General features: G+C 33.5%; 1 protein-coding gene across 2 annotated transcripts in view; it reads left to right on the top strand.

The window, feature by feature from the left end:
- LOC129938514 (segmentation protein cap'n'collar-like) overlaps positions 1-13,079 on the top strand; it is a 177,804-nt gene extending 164,725 nt beyond the window's left edge. The window contains exons 4-6 of one of the 2 annotated variants that reach the window (XM_056046134.1): positions 11,778-12,257; positions 12,341-12,732; positions 12,835-13,079. In XM_056046134.1, the coding sequence (XP_055902109.1) occupies positions 11,778-12,257; positions 12,341-12,732; positions 12,835-12,945 (983 nt within the window). In that variant the 3' untranslated portion in view covers positions 12,946-13,079. The remainder of the gene's footprint in view (positions 1-11,777; positions 12,258-12,340; positions 12,733-12,834) is intronic. The other variant, XM_056046135.1, reaches the window with a different exon arrangement.
- The last annotated feature ends 8,232 nt before the right edge of the window (positions 13,080-21,311 follow it).

Consider the following 21,311-nt stretch of genomic DNA (forward strand, 5'->3'; position numbering starts at 1 on the left):
AACACAGATACCAACCGTCCATTTGTTCCTCAAAGAGTTACATCAAAATATTTTTGGCTTTCTATGAATAAAGATTGCCATCTCTGGGCAAAATCATGTGTAGCGTGCCAACGATCAAAATGCCAACTATGCGCTTTGAACACATACATATGGATCTTGTGGGTCCTCTTCCCCAATCCAATGGATGTTCATATGTTTTCACTGTAGTCGACCGTTTTACTCGATGGCCAGAAGCCTATGCCATCCGTAATATTTTTGCAGCCACCGTCGCCAAAACCTTTGTTCAAAAATATGTCTGTAGATTTGGTGTTCCAGCCCAAATTACAACCGACCAAGAAACACAGTTTGAGTCGAAGTTTTTTCAGCAATAACAAGCATGTTAGGGTCTCATAGAATCCGTACTTCAGCTTACCATCTGCAATCCTACGGAATGGTGGAAAGACTCCATCGCCAGTTAAAGGCTTCCATCGTAGCTCGAATAAACACTCAACATTGGCGTGATGAGCTTCCCCTTGTACTACTTGCTATAAGGAAAGCTGTAAAAGAAGATCTTTTTTGTTCAGCTCCAGAGCTGGTATACGACCAGACTCTGAAAATCCCCGGAGAGTAGATTAGATTTAGATTTAGATTGGTTTTATTATTTTTTCAATGATTAAATTCATAATTTACAAAAACAAAAAAGCATGGCATTTTGCCGTCTGCCTAGTTGACAAAACATGAAAATTTCACTTAATATGAAAATTTTATTGAGCAACAATTCGTATGTGTTTTTGCAATATATATTTATAAAAAAAAATTAGTTTATCTTAAAAGCTTTCATTTATGATTTTGTTTCTATAGAGAAGAGCTAGCCTGCAGTATTTGTATAATTTTTGTATATCCATATTGTTAAGCAGTTGTATAATTTGGCTTTGTGTCAACATGTCACTTCCGAATACATCCCTTCTGATTTCTCTTAAAATCGGACATTTGCCCATAAAGTGAAAATTATCTTCTCTTTCACCTAAGTTGCACAAAGAGCACACAATGGGTAAATCAACTCTATGAGGTATGTAGTTCAGTGGCATAAGTTCGCTCCGCAGTTTTACCATCATTGAAATCTCGGCTGTACTATTGTCATCCCTAAAATAATTTTTCTCCTCCAGGTTATGATTCAATTGGCTATATAGTTGTCTGTAGATAGATCCTGTTGCATCATTTAAATATTTATCGCGATGTTTTAAGTTCACTGCAGCAATGAGTTGATAAAACGAAGTTTCTAATTCTTCACTGCACAGGTTTAAGACTATCCCACATTCTGAAGCAAGTTCCAACCAATCAGCGCACCAACTTGTCTTTGTCCTTATGACTTCAAGAGCTACTATTTTAGGTAGTCGATTATCATCCATCTTCAAGACTTTCGTGACATAATCCACTTGCATTTTTAATGTTCGAATGAACAATGGCGAGATTCCTGTTTCTAACATGATAACGTAGTTAGGTGTACTACGCTGAAGCTGGAAGATTCTTTTGCAGTAGTATCGTAGAAGTTTTTCCACCGTATTGTACTGCCTTGTACCCCATGTCTGAGCTGCGTAGAAAAGTTTGCACATTTGCGGCCTCTTCCACTTTTGAATATTAAAAACTTGGATTTGTCAAGGTTAACTATCAGAACCCGACAGTATTCGAATAATCGGTTAATCATCAACTGCAATGATTCAGAAGAGGCTGCCAACAGAACAATATCGTCTGCAAACATCAATAGTTTTATTATCATCCCTGCGTACTCTACTCCACATGGCAGAATGTCAACCAGATCATCAATGAACATGGCGAACATGCTTGGGCTCAATGTACAACTTTGCCTGACTCCCGATTTTGTTTTGAATTCTTCCGAAAGCGCTTCACCATTCCATACTTTACTTGTTGTGTCGTCGTAGAGATTCGGTATGACTCTTCCAAACTTCCATGACATACCTTTACTATATAGCTTATAAAATAGAGCCTTTCTATCGATCATATCGAAAGCAGCTCTAAAATCCACGAAGAAGGCATATAGCTTCTTTTTCTTGCTAAGGAATGTTTCAGCCATACATCTAAGGGTAAAAATATGATCGATCGTTGAATATCCACTTCTAAATCCTGCCTGGTACTCCTTCATTAGTTTGTCGCTATCAATCCATTCGTTGGATCGTTTGTGTAGTATTAGTGTAAATATCTTGTATGAAGCATTTAGGAACGATATACCTCTGTAATTAGCTGGTTCGGCCATGTTTCCTTTCTTGTGAATCGGAAAAATAATCGATTCCTTGAATTCATGTGGTATAGTCCCGGTTTCCATGATATTGTTAAATATGAAAGTTAGCCTTGTGAGTACTTCTGGTGTCCCATACTTATAAAATTCAGCTGATATGCCATTCGAACCTGCAGCTTTTCCATCTTTAAGCTTCGTTACAGCTGATATTACTTATTGGTAACTAATTGTACCATCAAGAACACCACATTCATAGGCTGGTATAGCGTATTCCACCGAAGGTGTCTCATGTACTGGATTCAACAGTTTCTCAAAGTGAGCTGCCAGAAGGTTTGGACTCAAGTTCGTTTGGATTGAAAACCGTTTGCCATTCAGCTGTCTTGCCAAGTTCCAAAAATCTTTTGAGTTTTTGCATAGCGCTAATCGTCTTGATTCAGCTTCGTAGAAAACAGCCTTTTTTTGTTTACATATTTCTTTGTACGCCTTATTAGCCATCAAATATTGGTGTCTAAAATAGTCCTCATTTGAGGTGCTATACGCTCTTAACCAGCCAAACGATAATTTTCTGTATTTTCTACAGTCGGCATCATACCACGGTGCCGAAGAGTTCCGCTGAGTGTTGGTGTTAACTGTGTAGTAATAGGCTTTGATTATCTCTTCTATCTGTGGTAAATCGTAAGTTCTTTGGCATATCAGTGCATTATTTAATCTCAATTGATACTCTGACTTGTGTTTCGATTTCCATTTTATTTTCGGTAAGGTATTCATAATTCTCGATTCCTTTGCTTCTCTGGTATTAAGTTTAAAGTTTACGGCGATTGGGAAGTGGTCAGAGTAAGGTACATTATGGATTTCCAAATCAACAATGAGTTCATTCCATTTACTAACTACCAAACTATAATCAATCACCGAGCTACCTTGTCCTCCAACAATAGTAAATTCTCCGTTCGTATCCGATAAGCTAGTTCCATTTTGAATTCTTAAACCGTATGTATCGCATATTTCAATAAGCTTCAGTCCTCTTGCATTAACAATAATGTCCTTCGAATTTCGTTCAATTCCCAGGATCTCATTTTCATTTCCCGCTTGTCTTCCTGTCCTCGCATATCACCCACCACCAGCACGTTAGATGTTTTACCTCGAGTTATTACACCTTCTAGTTTTTCAAAATCGTTATTCCATTGATTGCAGTTGATATAAGTCGGCAGGATTCGGAAACATTTTTCTTTGAAAAACAGTTCAACAAAAATAACGCCTTCATATACTTTAAATTCGCAACACATATTTTTAAGATTTTTTTTTAATCCAAAGCAGCAACCTCCACTAGCTCTTCCCCTTGATTGTGTTCTAACAGCTGGTACTAATTTAAATTCCTAAATTTACTTTCAAAATTCGTAAAATTATTTTCCATAATAAATGTCTCATATAAAAAAAACAAAATCAAATTGATTAATAAATTCATAAAAATCTACAAACAAGTCTTATTGGTTAATCCTGCAACATTATAAGAAAGAATTGTATAATTAAAAGATTCTAAAGCATTTTCATTTTTTCTAATTTTAATTAAACTATTTTTATGGCAGACGGCATTACAATCAAACATGTCTCGTGTGAACACCACTTGAAGTCTGATGTCGTCTTCTGTTGACTTCTCATTATTCCAGTCTTCCAGCGCTGTCAGATCAAATATGTCACCAACCAGCTGTTTAAGTGTAAACAAACCATCTTCTGCGTCCGAAATTATCTTGCCACTTTTATCGAAAAAAAATTTGTTTTCATCAATCAAAAGGGTTTCTCCTTTAATTTGGCACTTAATGCCCCTATTATTTGAACTGATGTTTCTTCTCAGATTGTTTAATCCTTTTCTTCGTTCTCTCGCCGCTGCTGGATAGTCCTTGTGAATTGTTGTGCCGGTGTTTTGTAGCTTATTCTTTGCTCGAAGAATCCGAAAAACATCTTCTCTGTTCGTCATTTCAACAATTACATTTGTCGCTGATCTTCCGATTTGTTTTGCTGTAGTTATTTTATCCGAGTTGTTTGTTTGCAATAGTCGAAAAAATGGGTCCCGCGATTTTTTTTTAATTTTCCTTAAAATTTTATTTTCTAACTTGGCTACTTTTAGTAAGAAAAACATATTTTTGTGTTATGTACCGTTATTTTGATTTCTTTAATTTTCTCAGCAACTTATGAACCGATAGCAATCATTTTTGCTTTGAACGAGCTCTAATATTGTCTTAACAATATTTGATTCTCAAAAGTGCAATTTTTGTTTGTTTGGATTTTTAAAAAATACTGATTTTTTTTTCAAAATGCTATATCTCAAAAAACAGTTCAACATTTTTTTACGAAATTCAAATTTATAGCGTACTCGTATATTTATAATCACCAATCAACTGCATACCAAAAATATTTTTAGAACTAAATTGAAAAATTTAATTTTTAAAAAATTATTTAAAGAAAAACCTCTAACGATTTTCTATACAAAAATTAAAAAACCAAGGGTTTTTGATTTATAAAATGGCATTTAAATTTTTGAAGACAAACGTATTTTCAAGGTAAAAACTTAAAACTTAAATTAGTTTTATTTAAAAATTATTTTACTAGTATTAAATGTAACCAATTCCATCTCACCAGATCAAATCCTGTGCATGATGCCCGAAAGAGCGCCACTGCATCGGATTAACGAATATGATATACATATTTAATCAACAATCTATTTTAAAGTGTCTATCTTGGAGTATTATCTTGATTTTAAAATATTATTCTTCAAGAATAAGGTTGTTTCACACATACATATTTGACTTGCCTTCGCCTATATAAAATAATAAATACTAAGTAAAAGTTAAAGAAACGGCCCGAAAGAGTATATGTATGTATTTTTTATTAGAATCACATTGTACCTATATAGGCATTACGTACAACTTTAACAACTACTGCTTACGTGTCACTTCATAACTAAAATCCAAAACGCACAAAAGCCTGACTGTAAACAACACATGAATAGCAATTTCTTTAACCTGTTTGCTTGTTTTTTTTTAACTTTAACGAAAAAAATAAACTGACCGTAATAACTCCATGTTTGCGCTGAGAACTTGTATAAAAGAATGAATGGCCTGCAACGCCCAATCAACGAAAACTCAATGCTGTCTTATATCGTTGAAGCGAGATATACTCCCATTGCTATCATTAGGCATTGCAATATTCGGGAATTCAAAACCAATGTGCACCGACATCTCCTTTTGAACCGTCTCTCATCTTCCTAGTGCTCACACTGTGCCTCTGCATTATAACGGTAGTAATATCCCCTTGAGTGTGTGCTTAATGTGATTGGATTGTAGTAAGTACCTTCTACCTACCAATAACATTACTTCAATATCATCTTAAACATGTCTTTATCTATCTACATATCTCCATAAAGCTAAGCTACTTAATACTTATTCGTTTTAGACACCTACCTAACTACACAACCAAATATACATACATGCTCTTCCTCTTTCTTATCTTCAGATAATTTATTTTCCATGCTGGTTCTTGTAATATGGAATTGAAATAAAGCTATTCAAAGGAAAAAAACTTTAACGAACTAGTTAAGTATGCTTACAAGTATTTTTCATTTCCGGGATGAGCTGTCCTAGGATAAGTTGTGACTTGAGATGAATCGTGCCTTTATATATGCAATGGAAATACCTGGAAACTAGCTTACCGACAAAAATGGTGTGTATTATATAAGTTAAAATGTTATAAGTCAAAAAGTTAAGTTTTTTCAACAAATTATAAATTAATATTCAATTAAAAACAAATCGCATAGTATACGAAAAATTCTATTATGTGTTAAAATTAAATGGTTCCGTACCTATGAGAGCCGACATGCTTACAAAATAATACATAATATAATGGTGATTCGTCCATACTAAATTTATATTCTCGAAAAAAAATGTCCCTCCGCCATAAGCGCACTATTTGCTCTTGCACCCAAAAATAAAATGCACGACTGGTCTCACCAACTTTCTCCTGTATGCAAAGAGTCTGTTTAAAAAAATTCCTATAAGCTAGGTTAGGCTAAAGTGGCTGTCCAAGATGGAAACGGACACACTTAGGCCAGTTTAATGGCCCATTGTGATACCACATGGATCTTGAGGCTTCCTCCTAAGCTCAATGGAGCCAGTTTGAATCCCTTACGAGATGCGAGAGTCTTATTATGCTGATATGATTTAGATCGTTTAGATCGTTAAAGAAGAATTCTCCAAAGTAATTCTTGCGTTTTTGAGCCAGAGCAGGGCATGTACGAGTACATAGAAGATGAAGAATTGCTTCCTCCTCTTACTCGTCCATACAGCTTCTGCAAATGTCATTTGCGAATACCCCTAGTTGTGTGGCTTTCCTATTAGATAGTGTCCTATTATGACACCTATTATCGAGTATATACGCGATCTGCTTAGAGATAGGTAGCACCTTGAACGTTTAGTGGCTAGATGTTTTTTGTAACCTGACACGTGGTGATGTTGTTCCCCCTGGTGTTTGCCTTCTTTATAGCGTTTTGCATTAGCAACAGTTTACAGGTATCGATTGGAATGCCAGTATAAGACAAATATTGTATGATGGGCTGCACTGTACCGTTCCTGGAGAGTTCATCTGCCTTTCAGTTACCTGGAATATCTCTATGGCCCGGCACCCAGCAAAGGTGAATATTAAACTGTTGTGCCATCTTCATTAAAGATGATCGACAGTTATGGACTGTTATAGAGTTTAAAGAGACAGAGTCGAGAGATTTGATAGCAGCATTACTATCTGAAAAAATATCTGTATCAGATGTTGATATAACGTTTTCTTTAAGCCAGGACAAGACTTCTTTTATCGCCAAAACTTCCGCCTGGAACACGCTACAATGATTGGGAAGGCGGAATGACTTAACACCCACTTCTGTTTTTAAACTATCTGTATAAAAATGGATTGACCCATCTTGCAGGAATGTCCTATCCTCCCAAAAAGATCTAGGAGACATAGAAATCTCAAAATTTCTGTTGTATTACAGTTTGGGGATGGTGTAGTCTGTGTGCTTTGGAATTGATTCTAAATAGCTAAGAATTAAAGAGTGGCCAATGTTGTTGTTAGTACACCGCGACGAAGCCTTGAGGAAAAGAGCTATTTTTTTGCTAAATATGTCAAGAAGTGTTAGGTAGAGTAAGGTGTCCAGTGCCGAAGATGGGGTCGTGCGAAGCGATCTTATTATACACAGGCAAGCTGAACTTTGGACTTTATTAAATTTATATCGGTTTATAGCTTCCTCTTAGGCTCTTTCCTGTACGTTGCTTTTAAAATGTAGTTTTTTCTCCAAGACAAGCCCAGGTATTTAGCCTCGTCTGAGAAATTTAATTGGATTCCTGTAATATAGGGAGGGTTGACAAATGGAATTTTGTATCTCCTCGAAAATAAGACTAAATCGGTTTTGTGTTGGTTAACACCCAGTCCACACCGATCAGCCCAAAATATTGGTCTGTCTACGGCATTTTGTAATAGTTCCTAAAAGGTGCGTAGATGCTTTCCTGACACTGCTATAGTTTTGAGTTAATTATTCTGTTAGTCAGCATTGAATGAATTAACTCCAAAAGTGAACTCTCTACATTTAGAGATGTTAGTGCAGATGTGATTGCAGATGCGTCCACGTTGGTAAAGACATTTTTATTCGACGGTGCGGACTAAGGTGTGTAACGCTGTTTCCACCGATTTGCCTTAACAATAGGCATGTAAAGACGAAGACAGAAGTCTTGTATCAACACTCGCCCTTAAATGAATATCAATCAATCTTTCCAAGGTCTTAAGAAGGAATGATGATAGACTTATAGTTAATAGATCTTTAGGATTGACTTGCGAGCATTTATCTCTTTGGGTATAAAAACAACTTTAACTTCTCTCCATGCCGAGGGAACATGAACCTTCTGGATATGTTGTATTTTGTAAATAACTGTTGCAAGTTTCGGTAAGAGAACTACCATGAAAGTGAGTGTCCAGTAGTAAGTTCAGAAATTCATTACGTGATTTGACCAGGAGCCGTCTAGACGAAGAAACAGCCAATAAATCAAAAATCTGTTGTGTTCAACGCTTGGTATTATTTTCACGTTTACTCTAGTATTGCAGATTTTTACCAATAACTTGCTATTGACTCTAAATTTATTAATAAGTAATACCATTTTGAAATCTGCATTTAACGCGCATATTTGTAAAATAGTTAGCCACTCAGGTATTCATGCATTTTTTTTATACCAGCTATGATTTAACTTTTTCAAAAAATATTTGTTTTCACATTTTGCATTGAAATTCAATGTTAAATCATTTTTTTCTCCAACTGTTATAATAATTTTCTTCTACTTATGTATTGGCACAAGTAATGTAAAATATTCCTGCAAAAATAAATGATGGAACGAATTCACTTGTAGTCGTGGTATTTAAAAATGTAAAATAAGAAAAAAATAATGCACTGAACAAAAAAAAAGGCAAATAACTTTTCTTGTGGTTGGAATAGAACTTTTTTGTCAGTTTTCAGGTCATAAAGTCAGCTATGCGGCATTTAAGGGTTATCTATTACTAACGGGACACCCTGTATACAAAATTAATAAAAAAAAACCTTAATGATTTTCAAAAAAAAAATTAAATTCAAGGGTTTTCTAATTTATAAAATGGCATATTAATTTTTTAAGACAAACTTATTTTTCGGGTAAATTTTGAATCTTAAAACAGTTTTTTTTTTTAAATTATTTTAACTGTGCATGAGCCCGCAGGAGCGCATTATTTTGACAAAATTGTAATTACATTACTATCAATTATTCAAATTAATACATTTGGTATACATTTATATGCTATAATTAATCAACAATCTATTTTAAAGTGTCTATCAGGACGTATTATCTTGGTACCTTTGTATATGTGATTTTAAAATATTATTCTTTACGAATAAGGTTGTTTCACACATATTTTACTTGCCTTCGCCTATATAAAAGAATAAATACTTAGTACAAGTCGAAGAAACGGTCCAGAAAGAGTAGGTACATGTATTTTCTATTAGAAAAACTTTTTCAACGCATTTGTATACATACGTTGAAAAAGTTTAGTTTATGTAGTTTCGCTTGATTGGAGATTAAGAACGAGTGTTCCTAAGGAATGTATTTCCTCATCTAGATATATGTATACTATGATATAAAAGCGAAATTTTAATGTTTGTTACGAACGATCTCAGAAAGTAGTCAACCAATTTATTTGAAATATATTTTATTATTTTCTATATTGTTATGAGAGTGTTTATGTCTTTAATTTTTGTCATTAATTATTTGTCAAACTTAAATATTATTAATTTTACATTTGTTGTCCATTTTTTTTTTCATTATTTGACTTATACAACCACTCATATCTTAAAACCTATCCAATAATCGACAAAGATTAGCATTGCTTCATAAAGTCAAAATTATTGCACAAATTTTAAGCCTAAAATCACTTCTAAGTTAAACACACAACCTGAGAAATAAATAAAAACAAATTATAAAATTATAAACTTTTTGAATTTATTTTATCCAGGAAATTAGATTCCATCACAATCGCGAGGTCGCTGCTTTGTTTCATTTTATTACCATTCCAACATTTTTAATTTTCGTTTCTTTCCATGCTCTTTCTCTCTTAATATGTGTTCCATTTAATAGTTACGTTTTGTCTCTTACCTACCTACCTAAATATTTTTCTATATTGTATAGTTTATCAACTAACCTACACACACAAATTATTTTTTTGTTTCTCTAATTCTATCGTCACATCGCTGAGCAGTGTGGACTCTTTTTTTTAAGTTACTATGGACATTTAATTAACTACAGTGCACATAAAATGCCGATTTATCTAAAGAAAAATTAGATCTTTTTATTTTTCGGGTTCGAGGAAGTGAATAGATTATATTTCTTCCAATTCAAAAATAAAAAAGTTCTATTATAATAGCTTGAATTACCAATTTTGTATTTTGTTAAAATTTTCTTTACAAATAACTCGAAGAAGGTATTTACAATGACGTCGAGAAAAAGAGCACACAAATGTGGATAGGTTAAGTCAGTTGCATTGCACTGAACATGAGCAGATGAATAAATAAATGGATATTTACACACGCATACCTATAGATGTATGAGAAACTTGAAAGAAAACACAAATTCGTTTTTTTTCACCGCAAACTATATTTTTCGGTTGCAAAAAAACCTTTCTAGGTAATACCTAGTAGGTATGAATAAAAGAATTCTGTTTTTAACTAAAAAATTGAAATGGTTTTGTTTGTTTTCACGTGCGGCTTACAGATCTCCGTTTTTAATTTAAACGTGTTCAATTTCCCATTAAACCATGCTTTTGTATGACAATTTACAATTCTCAGGGTCAATCGTTTAAATTGATTGGAGTCGACCTTAGGGAAAATGTCTTCTCTCATGGTCAGCTTTATGTTGCTTATTTACAGGGTAGGCTCAAAAAGCAACCAATACATACTTCTTCCTCGCAGTAAAATAACTGAAAATTTTGTACCTATATCCGGAGGCTTTAAAATAAAAAAAAATAATTATAATATGCACAAAGATGAACAAACTCTTCTTTTTTCAAGTGTGAAATCTAGTTAGATACGGTACGTATATACACACACATAAATTAAAATTAATATTATTGTAGAAAATATGCTCAGTCCTATTGAGAAATTTATATTAAAAAAAATGTTCGTGATTACAATTTGCGAAGCAACGCGAGCACGGGTCGGCTAGTAAGTTATACGGGTAAGTTTTGGAGTCTTCTTCTGGGTCATATTCTTCATCCTCTTTATAGCTATCATTGAAGTCGATCAGGAAAAGTTTTTAAATCGACATTTGACGGTGTTTCCCTTTGAATAGAAATGAAGATTATATAACGATCGATCGGAAATCACACAAAGAATTTTTTTTGAGAAAATATAGTTAAGTTGCACATTTAGTTATCTCTAAAAATTTATTTTGCTAATTTCCGGACGGAAACACATTTTTCTGAATATGCTGATACCTTTGTATATGGAATGGAATAGTACTATCATGAAGAGGAACGAACGAAGCGACAACTGGGCAAACATCAATGAATTAAATCTGCATGGTTCGTGGGGAATTTTAATTAGGGGAAATTTGGAGACAATTTAATAATACAAAATATAGAACAATGTATAGAAACGTAGCTATAATTGGAGGGAGACAATAAAGAGACATATTTTTGTTTATTTATTTATGTATTATGTATAGAGCAATAATAAAAACAAATACCAATTGAAATTTAAATTTTATAACTGTTGCCGGTTAGCCGATTGTCAATGCATATAACAAAATACTTTTTTCAAAACAAAAAGGAAGTAGGTACAATGTTTTTGTTTTTCTTAGGTATCCTTTTGATAAACCCCTTGTATTCAAAATACAATTTATGTAGTCTTAAGTTACTTCCTTTTTTAGACGTGTCTCTTAAAATCACTTTAGTGTAAGTGCCTTAACAACGAAAATTTATATAATGATTATTTCAGGGTCCACAATACATCTTCAAGGTGCAAATTTAACAATAGATGATTCAAATTTTGAATCAATTCAAAAACAGGATAAGTTAGAATTTACTTCAAATACTGGACCAGGTTGCTTAGATGTTACTTCTGTTAGTGCAGTAAGTTCCTTAAGATCGGAAAAAGTTCAAACAGCATCAGAAGGTGACTGGGATAAAGGAACCGGTTCAGATCGTGAAAATGGTCGGAGATATTTTACTGACCAATATGACTATAGTTCGAATACTCGAAATTTTATTTCACGTCATACATCAGCTGTTCAAAAGAAATATCATATGTTTGGAAGGCGATGTTTGCATGAAGAAGCAACACAAAATACAATAGTGTATTCCAAAATGCAGATTTTGAATTCGCAAGAATCATTCCTTGATTGTGATGCACTAGTAAATTCTGCGTTTCTAAATTTTGAGGAACATGATGCTCCTATTGGAAATGAAAGCAATTCAGGTAATTTCAAATATTAAGTTCTATTTCTGTACTTCTTTTTTATAATTATTTACTTTGCAAAAAACGCATTCCTATTTTTCAAGTAGGTTTCGTTCGAGATAACTTGGACTGTACAAGTTTTGAATTTAATTGCCACTTAACTCGAGATGAAAAAAGAGCTCGAAATCTGCATGTTCCCATTCCTGTTCCAGACATAATAAATCTACCAATGGATGAATTTAATGAACGTTTATCAAAATATGACCTAAATGAAAATCAATTGTCTTTAATACGCGACATTAGACGAAGAGGCAAGAACAAAGTTGCAGCACAAAATTGTCGAAAGCGAAAATTAGATACTATACTTTCCCTTGAAGGTGAAGTTCAAGAAGTGCGTCGGAGAAAAGAAAAGTTGCTTAGTGAACGATCCCTAATTCTAACGGAAAAGAAAAGGATAGCAAACAAATTTTCTTCTCTACATAATTTAATATTTCAAGTAAGTATGTTTGAATCAAATAATAATAAAAAATAAACAGTAAAATTATAAAAGAAGCTTAGACTGTTTGCATTGAAAAATTAATGATCATTTTTTTTACAGTATCTTCGAGATTCTGAAGGAAATCTGTGCTCGCCATCAAACTTCAGTTTTCAAATACAGCCAGATGGTTCCATGATTTTACTCCCAAGAAGTAATTCCAAGCTTATCTGAGCGGTGGATGCTGTATTATTATTCAAACTTATACAATATATGTAACTTAACCTCTGAAATCCTGTTATAAAACGAAAGGTCAATTTTCTATACAATAAATAACGTGTTTACAATTTTCTGCTTCCACAATAAAAGTTATTTCATGTGAAAAGCTCTTCCCGATTAGTCAAACAAAACGTATATTTTATTTTTAACTTTCTATTGCAAGTTATTGTTATCGGATCGATTTGTCAAACCAAAATGTCTTAAATTTCTCAATTCCTAGAATCTAAATCAATTTGTTTAAGTATGTATGTAGTACGTTCGAAAGCTTGTACGGCCGTAAATTTGTCAAACCTCTTTTTTCATTGAAAAAGAACATGAAGAACCAATGAAACAAGCAACAACAATTCAATTTAAAAATATTCATCACGCGACGCGGTACCGACTTGATTTTCTTTTGAAAAAAAAAATAAAGTGCTTTTAATAAATAAATAAAAAAAGGTGCGGTGGGTGCAAGATGTAGTGCATGCAAAGCAAAACACGAGCAAGCTGGAGGGGGGGCTCTTGCTACCGCTGTACTGGAATGTGTTACGATTTCTAGACTACCAAATAAAATCGAGAAAAGAAAAAGATGAGGACCCAAAATGTCCAGCTATATGAGGGGACCCTCAGAGGATTGGCCGTCCATGTATTTAGAAGATACCACCTTGACTACTGCAACCTCTATTTCACTGCAGTAGTCTCTTTACTCAAACTTGCATCCCCTACGTGAGTATACCTTACCCTCTTATTTTTCCATCACCTCCACCTCTGTGGGATGGTATAAGGCCGACAGTGTCACCATGCTGAAATAAAGAAAATCAAGTATTTTAACAAAAGTGAACCTCCACCAACAGGATCGAAAAAGGAAACAACCTTTTTGGGTTTATTAATTTTTTCAACTACGTTATAAAATAAAATGGTTACCTACTTTATTAAAGCAATCTAAAAAGATCTAATGTACATACATATACACTTAGTCATAGTTTTAAGGTAAGTTATATTTAAAATATTGTAACTTCTCTTGTTCAGGTAGGGTGAGTATATAAAAAAAATTAATTATTGATCTTATTTAGTCTTAGTTTTAAGGGAAGACAAATTATAAAATATGCAATTTTAACCGTATGTAAAAAAATGTAATAATTAGTTTAGTTTTAAGGTAAGTAATTTTAAAATATTTAACTTTCTTTTTTTTATTATGAATTAATTACACGGTGTTATAGTTTCAAGGTAAGTAAAATTTTTAAATGTTTAACTTCTATTTTTCAGGTTTAATAATTAATTAATTTAATAATTATAACGGTAAGTATGTCTATAAAAATAAAGATATTTAATTTATAGACCAAAGAAAAGTTTAATCAAATAAAAAAATTAAATAAAACCAGAGTATAAATGAACAATTAAAGGATAAGACTTACCAACCTTCAATTTCGGACGTCCCAGCAGTAGTGCACCATGGTAGTTGTTGTTGGCTTTAGGATAAATTAATAGGTATTGATTTAATTTTTTTTATTTTAATTAACTTTTCCTTTTCTTTTTGTTTTAATTTTTTTCACTTTTTCTTTTTTTTAATAATTTTTGAGATAACCGTTGTAGGATTTTTATGATCATAACGTACAAAATACTGTACCTCAAAATTCTGTATACCAAAATTCTGTATTTTAAAATGCTGTAAATAGTCTGACAAATAAAAATCGTTTTGATAATGTAAAAAAGTGCGCTTTTTGATAATGATGGGTTGGGTTCGTAATCCTGTATTTATCATAATACTGTATTTAAAATACTGTATCTCAAAATACTGTATTTCAAAATACTTTATGTACAAAATACTGTATGATCAAAATACTGTATCTTAAAATGCTGTAAATAGGTTGACAAATAAAAATCGTTTTGATAATGTAAAAAAGTGCGCAAAAGGATTTTTATTTGTCAGCCAATTTACAGCATGTTGAAAAAAACAGATTACCTTTATAAAGAATACATATTTTTTCATTGGCATAATGTTCTAATATACTTCCCTTGAACAAAAACATATGATGAATCATAAGTCTTTAAATTAATAAAAACAAAACGAAAGAAATTGTATCATACAGAATTTTAGCCATACAGTATTTTAAAATACAGCATTTCGAGCCGCTCCCGTTTTTTTAGCTTATTTTCAATCGAATTATACGTCTACAAAGAGATATCCTTTACAAACAATTAATTCCGAAGCTCCATTAAGTATTGGATTTTTGAATATAAGTGCAAATGAAGTTGAAAATGCATTACGTAGCTTAAGCTGCGATAAAAGTGCTGGTCCAGATGAAATTCCTGCAGTTATTTTTAAAAAATGTGCCTTTGCTATTTCTGAACCTTTTTAATAATTCTCTTCTAAAGGAGAATTTCATTCTGAGTGGATGAAATCCTTCATTAGTCCAATACACAAGTCGGGTTCTAAACATTAAATATCAAACTATCGCCCGATCTGCAAACTCTCAGCGATACCTAAACTTTTTGAAAAGATTGTATACGATAAATTATCTTTTTGATTCAAAGAAATAATATCGCCTTACCAACATGGGTTTAAGGGGGGAAGATCCACCTAAACTAATCTAGTTCTATTTTCAAATTATGTCCTCAATAAACTAGAAGAAGGTATTCAGGTTGATGTCGTCTACACAGATTTTGCCAAAGCGTTCGATAGAGTGAATCATTTGATACTAATATCTAAACTTAAAAGCGCATGTTTTCACTCTGCTATGGCTTTCTTCCTACTTAACGAAATGAAATCGAATTGTTTCCATAGATAACATTCAATCTTCTCCTTTTTTGGTAACCTCGGGCGTACCGCAATGTAGGCATCTTGGACCGTTATTGTTCTTGATTTTTATTAATGACATGCCTGACGTTTTTAAAAACTCACACCGCCTTCTTTTTGCGGACGATCTGAAATTCTTTAAAAGCATTAGATCCTCTCGCGACTGCCACCTACTCCAAGACGATCTTGATTGTTTAACTTATTGGTGCACCTTTAATGATTTGTTTTTGAATGTCTCCAAATGTCAGTGTTTTACTTTTTCGCGTATTGCCTATTCAATCAATTTCGACTACAAAATAAACAATAATATTCTAAAAAGAGTTTTTGAAAAAAAAAATTGGGAATTATATTCGATTTTAAATTTAAGTTTATAAAACATATCGAATACATCATTGCCATATCTAACATCATGCTTGGTTTCATAAAACGTAATTCATCTGATTTTACTGATCGCTATACTCTAAATCGCCTGTATAATGCTTATGTCAGATCTATTTTAGAGTATGGATGTGTTAATGGAACCCTCATTACAACATTAATTCTACTACAATTGAAAATGTTCAGAAAAAGTTCACTAGGTTCGTTATTTGGAAACTTGGTTTGAATATTGAAATGCCCTCTTATTCAATTAGATGTAAGCTAATTGATATTCAGTCACTCGAAAACCGTAGAAAAATGTAAACTGTATTGTTTGTAAATAATATTTTGAAAGCGATCATGGGACAAATTATGCCAAAAATGAGCCAGTAACTAGCTGTGTCCGTGAAGTTAATAGTATTTCTCTTGTTTTTGATTTTAACTTTCATAGTAATCCCTCTACCCTTAAATGTAATCTATAACGTCATTTTATAATTAATTTTTGAAATAAGCAAAATACTATGTACATACTCAAATATATTTATTTTTATTTATGTAAGTTATTTTCAAGTAGTCTGTAAGATATTTTTGTCTGATTGATGAATAAATAAATAAATACTAAATACTAAAAAATACTAAATACACTACAGAGACATGACCTTTTTAAAGGAATTTAAATAGCCAGTCATGATCGTGACAAAAAACAATAGATAACAAGCAATGCCGAGAAACATAGCGAAGGTACTACTGCTGATGGGAGCAGTAATCCTAGGTGTCTGTATTGTATCATATTCATGTTTTGTCAGTATTTATTTATTTTAAAATATGTAGTTCAGTAAGCATTTATTTTGGATAAAACTAGGAAATTCATAATAATAAACTTAACTTGCTATTAAAACGGCAACCTACCAGTTCGTCATTTTTACTTCCCCCCACCAGTGGTAAGGAGTTTAATTTACAAATTGTCGAATTTACATTGGTCCTTCGAGAAGAAGAAACAGTGAAGCGTTACCAAGGCTTCTGACATTGGTATGTATTTTAAATAACAAATTTAAAAAAAAAAGTTATATAAATCGAGAAAAATTACCTACAAATTACGACCAAATACAAGTGAAGCTATTATACGAAAATAAAACTACGCAACGAATAAATTAAATAAATAAAAACAATACATACAAAAAAAAAGTGCTACAATCATGTTGGACGAAACTGACGTTTTCATTATTGTAACCAAGCAAAAAACCTTGGCTGAAGATATCGTAACATTGAACAGAAATGTTGGTAAGGGCAGTGCGTCAAGGAAAACCCTCAGATACAAAGAAGAAAGACTCCAACGTCTAAGTGCACTATGGTCTGAGTTTGACTCAAACCATCAAAAAATAGTGTCTACAGTAAAGAATGACACTCCTTATATGCAAAGGGATACATATAACCGAGTGAAATCGGTGTACGAAGAACTAAGGAAAAAATTAGATGCAATTATCCCAGAACTGGAAAAAAGGAATGAAAGTGAAGAAAAACCCAAAGACAGTGCATATGTTCTTCAGATGCAAAAGTTGAAAAAACTAAGGCTTAAAGTCACCACCATAGTTGTGAACTTGGAAGAATTTGAGCAAACTTTCGATGACTACTCCAAGGAAATATATGAGTACCAACAAAAAATGTTACTTGAACAACTTAAAAACATGACCGATCTGCATGAAAACTTTATTGCAAATGCATCGGAGGAAGATCTAAAGGTACCGTATGTGGCAACCAACGAGTATAAGGGTGTAAAACAGAATATTAATAGGTTGCTTCACCAAACAGCATCCAATTTAGTCAATGGCAACAATTATAACAAGCCAAAAGAAGCGAAACCCGAATCAATGCTTCCGAGGCTGAAGGAAATTTCTTAGAATGGCAACCATTTTATGATCTTTTCTCCACAATCATACACAATAGAAGTAGCCTCAAGACATCAGAAAAAATGGAATATCTGAAGACACAACTAGAGGGAGAGCACTACAATAGTGCGTGCGAAATCTTAAAAAATCGTTACAATAACGAAAGAAAGATTGTATCTATTCATCTAGAAAAGATGTTTATGGCTGGACAGCCCAGTAACATTCCATCAGCAACGTCGATCAAAAACATTTTTGATGCCATCAAAGAAGGACTGGCAGCACTCAAAAACATGGGTTTCGATACCACATCATGGGACCCAATTATAGTACGCATGACGACTAAAATGCTTGATACCGAAAGCAGAAACCTGTTCGAACAAGGGCTAGCAGAACCAAACAAAATGACAATTTTTTCTAGAAAGGCGTTACCAAGCCCTTGATGTCCTTGCTCCCACAAAGAAGCAAAACAAATCTTTTGATGAACCGAAACATACACTTCGCAACTTTCACATCGATACCAAAAACCTTCAATGCCCCATTTGCAAAGGTGAACATGTTATATATACACATGTCAAAATTCTTAAGTGCGACACAAAAAGAAAGATGGCAGCTTTCCAAACAAGCTAAGCTCTGCTTGAACTGCTTATGACAAGACAAGTAATTACAATGCCTTAGCAAAAGAAATTGCCATCATTACAACAAAAAGCATCATTCATTTCTACATATGGATTGGGCTGAGCGATTCCCCCAAAACAAACAAACAGACTCAGCTCAAAAAGACGTGATAAAAACAACTAGACAAGTTAACCACATTGAGCAGGACCAAAATGTTATAATTGCAACAGCCATATTACAAATAAACAATGAAGACGGACTTCGCCGCAGTATAACAATACGTGCACTGATTGACCCTGGATCACAGGCGTCATTGATAACTGAATCCATAGCACAAACACTTAAACTAAAAAGACAAAATGTTTCTGTTGAAGTAAGTGGCTTGGGTACAACAAATGCAGGAACCGCAAAAAACAAGGTCAATGTCAAAATAAGGCCTCACTTTACATCAGAATTTAGTCTCGGATTAGAAGCTCTTGTACTTCCCAAACTTACAAGACAACTTGAAATCACAGCTAGGTTAGTTAATATCTGGGCGAACTTCAAATGAAGAAACTAACAAATATAGTATCACTGGACTAGTAACACAGATTTCAGTCGATGAACTTGAAAAATTTTGGGAGCTAGAAGAAGTTTCCCAACCAAAAATTCAGAAAAATGAAGACAAACAATTTGAACAATTTTAAAAGGAAACACATTATCGAAAACCAAATGGGAGATACGTTGTCAAAATCCCATTCAACCAAGAAACATTACAAACTATGCAACTAGGCGAATCCAAAAATCGAGCAATAGCGAAATTCCGTCAATAAGAAACTCAATTGAACAAGAACCAGAATCTTAAACTTAAATATACACAAGTAATAAATATAAATGAGTTTCTAGAGCTGGGGCACATTAAAAAAGTTGTCTATAACAATCCCAACCGAGAGAATATTTTCTTCATGCCTCATCATGCCGTCATTAAACCTACAAGTACAACAACAAAACTAAGAGTTGTATTTGATGGGTCGGCAAAATCGACCACAGGAGTGAGCCTAAACCAACTAATGTTAGTTGGCCCAAAACTACAAGACGACATTACAACAATTCTGATGAGATGGAGGAAACATAAGTACGTGTTTACTTCTGACATAGAAAAGATGTACTGCCAAATCAAACTACACGAAGACCACCAAGACTATCAAAGAATTTTGTGGAGGAGTTCTAATGATCGACCCATTAAAGAGATTAAGCTCACTACTGTCACTTATGGAACGGCATCTGCTCCATACTCAGCCATTAAGACTCTTCAACAACTAGCTGAAGACGAACAACAGAAGTATCCTATCGCTGCAGAAATAGTCAAACATGACTGTTATGTCCGGAGGGAATACGATGGCAGAGTGCAGAAAAGCTCAAGAGCAACTTAATGAAATGTTAAGTGGTGCAGGCTTTCATCTCCGAAAATGGGCTGCTAACAACAAAAAACTGCTTTAACATATACCCCTGGAATTGCAAAATCAACAGAAAACAGACGTCATGAAGGAAGAGACAATAAAAACTTTGGGATTCCACTAGAATCCTTTAAATGACACTTTCCAGTTCAAGGTCAGCTTGGACACAAGCGTGGATACCATGCTCACAAAACGAAAAATTTATCCGAAATAGCCAAACTGTTTGACCCCCTTGGCTGGTTGGCCATTGTGACTGTTAGCGCAAAAATCCTAATGCAGCGCATTCGGAAATTTGAAATCAACTGGGATGACCAACTTCTGATAGAACTTCAAAAACAATGGAACAAGTTGAAAAGGAATTTAATAACAGTTAAAGACATCAGAATCCCAAGGTGGATAGAAACTATAAGGAACCAACATTTTGAGCTTCATGGATACTGTGATGCATCCGAAGCAGCATATGCAGCAGTGGTCTATGCAAGGGTGGCTCTACCAACTGGTTATTTTGCTACAACACTCTTAACTGCAAAAACAAAAATAGCACCAATTAAAAAGAAACTTCCTCTTCCGAAACTAGAGCTATGTGCTGTCATCTGCTGTCAAAACTACTGTCAGAAACTTTGAAAACCTTTGGCTCACAAGTGGAAAAAATATTTGCCTGGACAGATTCCACTATCACATTGGCTTGGATCCAAAAATGTCCATCTACTTGGAAGACATTTGTTGCAAACCGAGTTTCAGAAATACAAGAGGCAACAGACACAACTTGCTGGAGGCATGTACGAACATCCGACAATCCAGCTGATTTTGGTTCAAGAGGCTGTTTCCCAGAACAAATGTCCAGCAATCAGATATGGTGGTTTGGACCTGATTGCTGCAATTCAATTCAGATTATTGGCCCTCACAAGAACAACAAACGAATACAGTGATTGATATTCCTGAAACAAGAAAAGTCCTAACAATTGCAGCAGAGGAAACTAGTGACATCACCAAAAGATTCTCTAACTACTGTTAGTTAATAAGAGTAGCTGCTTATTGTAGGCAGAAGAAAGAAACTAAACAATTCAATTAAAACTGGTGTTTTAACAGTTCAGGAGTTGAACATCGCGACAAAAGGAATTATACTATATATTCAAGAAAAGGTATATTCCGAAGAACTAAAATGCCTACGAAGTGGAAAGAACATCAGCAAAAGGAGTAAAGTACTCTCCTTAAACGCACTTTTAAACTAAGACAATATCCTTGTTCTTG

Source organism: Eupeodes corollae, chromosome 1 (genome assembly GCF_945859685.1).
Source record: "Eupeodes corollae chromosome 1, idEupCoro1.1, whole genome shotgun sequence".
In the NCBI taxonomy this organism is placed as follows: Eukaryota; Metazoa; Arthropoda; class Insecta; order Diptera; family Syrphidae; genus Eupeodes; species Eupeodes corollae.